The 10,190-nt window shown below is 36.1% G+C and overlaps 1 protein-coding gene across 1 annotated transcript; it reads right to left on the reverse strand.

The window, feature by feature from the left end:
- Positions 1 to 1,996: 1,996 nt before the first annotated feature.
- LOC137960450 (uncharacterized) lies at positions 1,997 to 5,106 on the reverse strand. Its single transcript, XM_068808082.1, has 2 exons — positions 4,804 to 5,106; positions 1,997 to 4,117 (listed from the first exon to the last, which is right to left on the reverse strand). Exon 2 carries the CDS (start codon positions 4,115 to 4,117, stop codon positions 2,273 to 2,275), a length of 1,845 nt encoding a protein of 614 aa, XP_068664183.1. The 5' UTR covers positions 4,804 to 5,106; the 3' UTR covers positions 1,997 to 2,272.
- Between the last annotated feature and the right edge of the window lie 5,084 nt (positions 5,107 to 10,190).

The following is a 10,190-nucleotide window of genomic DNA, read 5'->3' on the forward strand; positions in this document are numbered from 1 at the left end:
ATCATTTATAAATAAAGTTTAAGGGGGAGAGTTTGGACTAAGTCCATAACCACTTTATTCCTCTTTTCTCCCAAACTTGCCTTCTCTCCTTTACCCAAGATGTAATCTATGGAGTCCCAAGATGTAATCTATGGAGTCCTAAAAATATACATTAATCTTAGAGGATATTGTTATAAATTGTGTATTTGAGCATACACATAGTTTAAAAGATAATCAGAATATCTTTTGTGTAAATTCCAGCTAACAGAGCTAATTAGTAGAATTTTTCAAGCAATGGTTCTTGGGTGGTGAATACCACTAGGGAAACATTGATAATAAAGCATCTTTATATTAATTTTTTGTATGTGTATATCCTTATTTCATTTTTGTTTTAATCTTTAATTTAGCACACTATGTTTTAAATTTGAAATAACTCAATTTACCCCCTCTTAAGAAGCCACCAGGCCAACAATTGCAATTTGTGAATGGGGTTTTCTTTATAGTTGCTTCTTTCATGTACATACCTTAAGACAACTTTTCTTTCTTCTTAAAAAAGTTCTTGAACTTGATAAGGTGGCAAATGAAAACATTACATGAAGTAACCCTATAGCATATTTGATTGAGGTAAACTTACCAAACCCTAAATTTTTCTTTCTTCTTTAGTTCTCACTTCCCTGAGAAGTTTTTATTAGGTTCAACTGGTAAACTATAATTTACTCCTACTTTTCTTTTTACAACAATAGAATTCTCTAAGATAGAAAAATGCGACTTCGAGTTGGGATTCATCAACATTTACTTATCTATATGGTCATTATTTTGTAGCAATTATGTTCGCCAGTACGAGCAGTGCCATTTGTTCTTCAGAGTCAAGAACTATGGTTGACTATCTACCTTTTGTTGTACGACATAAGAAAAACCGTTCAGAAGACAAAATGAGAAGCCTATCTTTGCTCTTGTCTATGAAAATGTAATAGAAAAATCAAAGTGGGAACTTTGGTAGGACCAGCAATTATATTTTTTACCGATTTTATGTAATTTTATAGTTACTTTACAATTGTTACTGTTCAATAACATCGAAGAGCTTACATGTTATGTTTATTTGGAAAACTTGTATTGGGTAATGGAACTTTCTTTATCAATTGACTTTATACTTGTTTATTGTCCCAAACGTTGGGATGTACTCACATCAACCTTAAAAACTAAGAAGTGTTTTATTTGAGTAACATAAGAGTTTATAATATATAAAATAACTAGATTATTTTAATGAAATTTTATAGAGTTTAATTACTTTTGAAGGTGTGGAACAAACAAGGCTTTACACTTCTACACATTTATTCTTATGACAATAAGGAGATGGAATTCGGTACCCTCATACGTTGATTAGGACATTTTTTTTATGATTGGATTTATATTTATCATCATTGACCTATGTACTATGTGCTTTTTTGTTATTTTTTCTAGTAGAATTTGTTTCTAGTAATTTGGATATGAAGGTATGTAGATATTTAATAAGTTAAAAATTCGAAAGTTGATAGTGAGTCCCATAGGATTCATTACCTTTGTTTGCAGATTGTGGGACTTATTTTATGGGACCATTATTACCTTTAAAATTTTTAAATTTATCAAAGGTATGTTAGTTTTTTATATATTTGAACTAAAAAATTTTAAAACAGCAATTTTAACATACCATATGGGATGTACATTAATTTAAATAGTATAATGCATTTTTGCCATATTCTATAGTAATTAATCTTTTGTTATAATATTACAAACTATTTATAACATTTTCATGTCATTTTCTGTATAGACACAAACACTAGGAAAAAAAATTTCCTTTGTTTCTTAAGGTAGGACTCAAAAAAAAAAAAAAAAAAAACAAATCTGGTGCAATTTGTTAATAGAAACTTTTTTCCCATTAAAAATTTGTGAAAGGGAAAGTTATTTTTTCTTCGTATTAATTTCCCATTCATTCCTGAATAGGGCGGCCTCCATCCCTAGCTCAAACCCATTTCCTAGTTTTACTTATTCCAGTTGTACATGAGAATCTTGGGATGAATGAATCAAATACATATACCACATTATACAGATTTACCTACTCCAAATCCTCTCCAAATGGCAATTCGGCTCTCTCCCCAGCCATCCGCCTCCATCCGCTCTTTGGCCGAACGACTCAGGAATCAAGATGGCACAATACCCCTATTCCGGCCGTTCCCAATTGTAGGCTGAGCCCACTGGCGTCTCATCCTCTTCGTTTCACAGTTCAGGCGAGATACGAAAACAGCTCCGCCTGGTCTCATCTGGTGCAGATGGCATTGAAGAGCACATGCGCAAGCATCAAATCCACGAAATATTGATGCCCGATCAGCCCGTCCTTCCATGGCATTTTCGCCGGCCCCCTCCCATAATGCACCCCATCGTTGCACCGGTTATCGAAATGCCACGGATACGTCATGTCGAAATTGTCGATCACCCCGTCGATCAAACCCTTCTCCTTCAGCTTCTCCAGCAGCACCAGATTGAAGACCTCGATCTTGCTAGGATTGAACGCCAGATCGCGGGCGTACCCGCCGGTTGCTACCGTCGTCCTGTAAATAAACTCCGGCCGCTTCTTTCCCCGCTCTTCCACAGACTTCAGAACCTCCTCCCAAAAGCTCGCCGCGTATTCCGCGCCTATTATGTACTTTCTCAGGCTTCTCCAGTGCACCCCATCGTGTAAACCCGAGTTCATGATCATCACGTCCGGTACCGTCCCCTCGCTGAAGTACTTCTTCAGCAACTCTCGAAAGCCTTCGTCCTGAAGCGAATTCAGGCCCTCGTAGTTCTTCGTATCGTTCCAATGGCCGTTGAAGATGCTCGTGATCCGCACCGTCTGAGACGGGTCTCTTGGGTTGGTGTAATTCCTGTCGAACCGTCGCGGCACAGCCTCGATCTCAGGGTGGTACAGGATGAAATTCAAAATGTTCCGGATTGTATCAACGTGGTTTGAATCGCCCCAGAAGAAAATCCAACGATCTTTCAGACAATCCCAGGCCTCCTCTCCTGTAAAGATTTTGAAGCTACAATGTGCAGAATATACCCATCCGTTGCTCTCTAACGAACCCAACGGTCCCTTGCACCAAGGACTCTCGCATGGGTAATTCGCATCGAGGCATCTGTAGCGGCCGTCGTTTTCGATCTCACAAGTATCGTTTCTCGCATGTCGAGTCCACCTCCCCGACCACAACTCGCGATTAAAATCAGACTTCTCGCACATCCCGATCTGCGGCAACTGAGCCAAACCTTTGCTGAATCTGATTGGGATGTTCCGTAGCTCTTTCCGGTAGGCAAATCTCATTGGGGAGAACTTAAGCCCTAAGAAGCTTCTGAAGAGGAGCACCACAGTTAGGTTGTATTCACCTGCAAAGTCCGGATGGACTTGCAGAGAGAACGAGTAGGAACCGTTGCCAAGATCTTTGACGGGTGGACGAGATTTCCATCTTTCGCCAGATATATCCGTCTCAAAATAGTCTCCGCCAAGACAAAGCCGGGTTCCATCTTCCGCGTAGGTGTCGATAATAAACTCATGGATTTCACCAGTCGATAGTGCAACGAATTCTCCATAATCAAGGCCTGGGATTTTGATGTCTGTGGTTTTCCCATCTTTACACGGTTCCCCTCCTTGTACTAGCCATCTATCAAGAATATCGGACGTGAAATTCGACTCTAACTTAACAGAAATCCAGTCAAGCACCGACCCCATCTTCTTCGCCGTAATTGAGGCGTTGTGCGAATCAGGCAAATTCGGACCGGGAATGGGATGCAGTACGTCGTCCCGCTCCTGAATCGAACTGCGTCGCGCAGATAATTCCTCAGGCGGCTCTGTTGCATTGTGGACGTCGGGGGTCGAATTATCTAATGATGAAAAATATATATCCGGCTCAGACAAGTTGTTAGAATAGGAGATGGCGGTGGTATATGAAGGCAAGTTGAGACCAAGATAAGCAAGACGGTTCTCGCGCGATCCGACGCCGTTCCGGACAGTACAGCTATCGATGCTCCAAACGACGATAATCGTGAAAAAAAGTGCTAAAACAATGGTGGGGAGGCTCGTTTTCTGACGGCCAGTGACCGGAACCGTGTAGAACCCTTTCTCCGGCATCTGTCAACATTCAACGGATCAGTCAGCTGAGCAAACATCCATTACCCGTCATGTTTTTATGAAAGGCAATAAACAACTCCATTATGACCAAAATTCACAGTTTTAGCAATAGCTATGTTCTGAATCCTGAAAGAATAAGCGCTTAAAAATCAGGATTAGCACCGGTACAGTGGCATCGACTTCGGCAGGCCACTCGGGGTCGGGGCAGTACCATGTCCGTTCGCTTGGCTGCCTCACCATGGAGGGCTCCAGCTTTCAGATCCTCGCAAAGATTGTGAAAGAAGGAAATTTTGTCTTTTTCTCTTTGCTTTCTGTTATCGACGCGAGTTGTTTAAACAATGAATTCTATTGCAGAGCAGTCATTAAGGAATTTAGAAATAATATTGCCACGTTAGAAACAATAATATAATAAGGACGGAGGTTTTCGGCCAAAGCAGAGTCAATCAATGTACAATTAGCTGCGGCCGTACCTAATGTCCAACAACCACGGAGACTTCTACGACAGAAAGAAAAATAAAAGAATGACATGAAAAGCAGAGAATCAATAAATTTTCCTGTGGCCGGTAGCTGTTTCCGTAGTTTTCGTACCAGACCGGCATGCAATTCGGACACCGAGAAAAAAAAAAAAAAATAGAACACGAAAGAATTGAAGAGGAACAAATCCAGCATGAAATTCCAGAACTTACCGTGATTTAGAAGAGGATTCTGTCGAAGGAGAATGTCGGAGCGCAAGATCCAAACGAAACGAGTAGCTAATCGTGTATGTCCTCTCTTTTAGCTCCTCTTGGTAAAAGAAATAAACCTTGAAGATCTCTGTCAATCGGCAGTGACAAACGAAGAGAATAAATACGAAAAGCTCTGAAATTGAGCTATATAGCTTGTCCACACAATTAATTTTAGCTCTTTCGTCGCCGTGACAACTCTTTCTTTTCTTTTCCCTTTACGTCTTCTCGGTGAAAGTTCCAACCAGGCAGTGCTCCAAAACTCCCACTCTTCCGCAGTCGATGGATTCCCCAGATCGGAAGTACCGTGCCGAAACTGTCGAAGAGGAAGGGGAAAAGGACGACGATGCAGCCCCCGGGAAAGAAAAAGAGTCCTACCGGGAGTGGCAGAAAAGGAAGATCGATCCCCGGGGTCCTCCACTTTCCGCCTTGTCTGTTTTCTTGTAAATTAAATCGCTTCTCTTCGCTCCTTCCTCCTTTGTCTGGTTTTTTCCGTTATGGCGAAATTCCCTCAATCTCCTCTCCATTAACTATGAAAAGCCGATACTACCCTCATCAAGATTCCCACCGACCGAAAAAGATTTAAGGGCAATCACGTCAAGGGGCTCGCTAGACATCTGGAGATTATCCACCGAATCCTAGGAAAGGAAAACGTGAGATTAAACGGGTACAAGAAGGCTCCGACAAGCGTTCCGGATTGCCCGCAATGTCAATATTCCAACAGAGTCGCTGTTAGTCGCCTTCATAACACGGAAACAACCTGAAAACTGAAAACTGAAAATTGGAAACTGGAAAGCGCGTCAAAATAACAATCCCAAACCAAATAACAGGATATTAGGAAAGTGATGCGAAACGATTTTCTACATTAAGTCTCAGAATGCGGAGAGGTCGTTTGGATATCAGTCTAATATTGTTAATCTAATTCGGAAGAGGACAATTCCATGAAACATAAGAGTGTGGGGTTTATATGATACACACGGACACAACGTAGTGAGTAAATATTCATTAAATTTTTTATATAAGTAGATATATTGATCTGTTAGATATATATAATTGGGATCACTAAAAGTCTAAAAATTTTAAGTAGTTTAAGGCCCCGTTAGTGCCCTTGATTAGAAATTTATATCCTAGAAAAAACTAAAAATATTTTCTTAGGATACATATTTCCAAGAAACCTTTAGATAAAATTCTATTAGTGTCTTATTAGGAAATTATATGAAAATTTTTAGAAAATAGACATGTTAGTGCATTTTTTTAGGAAATAAATGAGAAGTAATAATCAATTCCATATATTACCAAACTTATCCAATAAATTTTCAGTAAAATAAATTATCAAATACAAAATTGCCATAAAAAATTGCTTTGTGCTTAAAGCATTACTGCATCAATTGTTAAATACTTATTCAAAATTTTTTCATATGGTCTTCCAACCCATCTTGGCTAAAAAATCTTTCCTAAGAAATTATATGATTTTCCAACCCATCTTGGGGCCAAAACTTTCACATACAATTCTAGAAAATAAGTTTAAACTTTTATTGTAGTGGAGTCTTTAAGAATTACAAAGATTTAAGAATTACAAATATAATAAAAATAGTAGTAAGTCTAAGAAGTTATTATTTTTATCTTTAAGTATGCCCCACAAATCTACATGGTATTTTGAAAAAAAAAATTATAAAATAAGTAAGTACTAGTTAAAAACAAAAGAAATGGGATGATAGTTATTCTAATATAATGAATAAATTTTTTCTAGTTATAGACTACTATCGAGGTTAGCCCATCACAATTTTATTAGGAGCGTGAATGAGACTTATTCACATGGGAGACAATTCCTCATGAGAAGAAGTCGTAATCACACTTCCTTTGATTAGAAGGGATTACCCCTAACTCTACTTGTTGAACTAACAAATCTCAACTTATTTTGTAAAGCTTTCCAAATCCAACCTTAATAGATGGCATAATTCTAATTGTATGAACTACTAGATGCTTTATTTCCAAATAAAACCTTATAGCGAGAATTTCATCACCAATTATAGTCTTGTGAATAATTACATTTATTAAAAAAGGTTTTTGCAACCATTCAGAGGCCAACCATTAAGCATCGCTAATAATAAAATAATGTGAACAATTGTAGTTTTTACAACATTTCTAAAACTTTTGTCATAATCAAGCTTTTGTGGCTTGGTTGCATCTTTTTTGTACTTATCTATCTTAAACTGCTCCACTAAACCATTTAATTTATATTTCATCTTATATATAGATATACCCATTTGCACACCACAATATTCTTTCATCTCAGCCTTTGCCTAATGTCCCAAGTCTGATTTAGATGCATGACTTCTATTTCCTCATACATAGTCTACACACTTACAATCCTTACCACTCAATAATGGAAAATTCATGTATTCATTTAGCATTGTTTAATGTTGAAGAGCAGATATGAAAGAGTCTTACATTACTTTCACAATATGAAGTCTCACAAAGCTAGAATTAATATTGTTGAGTCTAAGAAGAGTCTTATAGAAGGAGGTTTCACATAAGAGTCCCAGTTAAAGGTGTTTTAGTTATGTTAGTCTTCTATTTATGTTCATTTTTTCAATTGTTCTAAGACTTATCTTTTAGTGTTTAACATTGGGTGTAACTAAAATAAGGGTAGTTTAATAATAATTAGATTCTACGTGTTTTCCTCTGTTATAAATAGAGGCTTATTGTACTCAAATTACAACAAGTCAGTAAAGTATTTTTTTTTAAGAAATTCAATATACTATCGGAGCGGTTTATGCGAGTGATTCAATTAACCAACAAAGATAATATGATCATTTTCTGATTTATCATCTCTAGTAGTTTAAGATCATATTTTACCTTTTTCTTTCTTTCCTATCCTAGTACCTATTATTTTCTCAGTGTTATCACCTTCATATTGAACTTTTCATAGTGAAAATTATATATTTACAGAAATATCATCGAGTCTACTTTCCAACACAAAAATAATTTTGCCAATCAGAGTTTTTTATAAAGAGAAATTGATATCTAAAGCAACAAAGGTCAGACTACAAGAGAGGTTCGACCAGTAGCAGAAAGGTTCAACTTTTGAGGCATTTTATAACATCAAGAACAAAAATTTATATGGAGAACTATATATTAAAAGAAATATCTATAAGTCTATTTCTTATGTATCCAACCAATTCTTAATTTGAGTTTTGTAGAGGGAGATACCGATCTCAGAAGAGTCAATGGTCAAGCTGGCCAAAGAAGAAAGAGTACTTAGTTCATCCAGATTAAAAATTCTGAAATCTATCAGATTATTTCTCTCAAAAGATATATTTTATGAAGAAATATTGTACTTTAATGAAAGGTATCGAAGTCTAGTTTTATTAGGAAAAAATTTCATGTCAATATAATCTATATCTAAGGAGATATTTGTATTGGATTCAGCAAAGGTCAGGCTATAGAAAAAAGAGAATCAAGATGTCATAAAAGATTCGAGAATGAAGTTTTTTATGTCAAATCAGGTACCAATTTAAAGATCTTTGAGTCTAGTTTCTTGAAAATAAACGGTTTGTAATTTTGAACTATATTTTAGAGATATTGATATAAGAAGTACCAAAGGACATTTCAAAAGAAAATCTCTTCTTTTTTGCCTATTTTCTCTCATATTATCTCTCCATGTATTGACGTGAATTGAGTTTCCTTTTTTCAAAAATATGAATTTTTAGTCAAAATTTTCATATAATCATAGAGTTTTGGTTAGATTTAATCAATCCATAATGTGCTCATTCAAGGTATGCAATATCTTGTTTCGATGTCGCATTCAAGTTTTGTGTTTTTGTTACTTGGTTGTGTATCTTCCACATAGTTAACTCCAAAAGATTGTGGTCACTGTAAAAAAGTTATCCTTGGTCATGTTTGTTAAGCTCTATTGTTATAGTCTCCCCTAGGCTTTTTTAGAAAAAAACAAGTTCACTTTGGAAGTATGAGTGTTGCATAGTTGCCTCCATCTGGTTAAAGTTGTTTTCCTCGAGTATTTATTCAGTTTATCATCATGTATTTTTATCACTTCAGTGCAATGCCTTGACCAACTACCTAAACAGTATAGGAGTTTACCCAACATCCAGCTTGGGTCAAGTCTTTTGTTCTTCACCCAAGAGGTGATTTGTATTTGAGCTACCTTTAAAAAGTGAGTAGTCTATTTGTTGTGGTTTTTTCCGCCTTTAAACTTGATCGAAGTGTGTTTCAGACTATGACTGTTTTGACTGGTATATGGAGTTTGTCGTATGACTAAGAGTGATTTTCTCCCATATTGTGTTTAGTCCAAGCTGGGTCTCTCTGTCCTTTTTATCCCCAACTTGAGGAGGAGAAGTAGAAGAAGAAGTACGAGAAAGAGGTATTTTGTTCGACATATTGTGAAACTTTTAATGTGACCAATATTCAAGAAATGAGGAGCACAAAAAATGAAGTTTTTACATCTATGAAGAATTTTTTTTAGTAAATTTAAATTGAAGACCAAAAATCCTTTTTATTGTAAGCTGAAGTCTTGAAAGGCAGTGTTGAAGAGGAGATATGGAAGAGTCTTACATAACTCTCATAGTAAGAAATTTTACAAAGCTATAATTAACATGGAGTCTAAGAAGAGTCTCATAGAATGAGGTCTCACATAAGAGTCTCAGTTTAAGGTATTTTATTTATGTTAGTCTTCTATTTATGTTCAGTTGTTCAATTGTTCTAGAATTTATCTTTTAGTGTTTAACTTTGGGTATAGCTGGGATAAGAGTAGTTTAATCATAATCAAATTTCACTTATTTCCTCTATTATAAATAGAGGCTCATTGTACTCAAATTACAATAAGTCAGTAAAGTATTTATCTTTTCAAGAAATTCAATATTTAATAAGGCTCTTTGGGCTCCTTTCTTGTCAACTACTATTTAATCAAAGTAGACCTCTCGCTACCTATTATTTGCAAATGCACAACATTTGTACTTGGGAATTGTAGAGTTTGAACCTTGATGTGAATAGTTAGAGAATGAGAAGAAGAATAGGGTTAAGATGTGTGGAAGAGATAAAGAAAGAGTATGAGAGAGAAAGACATCTTGTATTTTTATTATGTGGAATGAATACATTGGTGCTCTACTTATAATAGAAAAACAAATAGGAGAAAAGTAAAAGGAAACTACCCAAGTCCACATAAATAGAGTAGTAGCACTAAAAGACTTCTCGCTTGAGGATTTTTTCCATGAGACTCATGAAAAACTCCACCATATTAATTCATCAATTGTGAGTCTACTTATCACGAGACTAAGGTTAGACACTTCCATATTTACTTCTATACACTCCTAAAGTTAGAGTAAATAAAATTA

The sequence above is a fragment of the Aristolochia californica genome, unplaced genomic scaffold (genome assembly GCF_029961685.1).
Source record: "Aristolochia californica isolate CCGP_79_NKW_82.1479 unplaced genomic scaffold, dmAriCali1.0.hap1 SCAF_3, whole genome shotgun sequence".
NCBI lineage: Eukaryota > Viridiplantae > Streptophyta > Magnoliopsida > Piperales > Aristolochiaceae > Aristolochia > Aristolochia californica.

Bases quoted from the DNA above. Each gene is read 5' to 3' on its own strand.
- LOC137960450 (XM_068808082.1), bottom strand. From the start codon at position 4,117: ATGCCGGAGAAAGGGTTCTACACGGTTCCGGTCACTGGCCGTCAGAAA.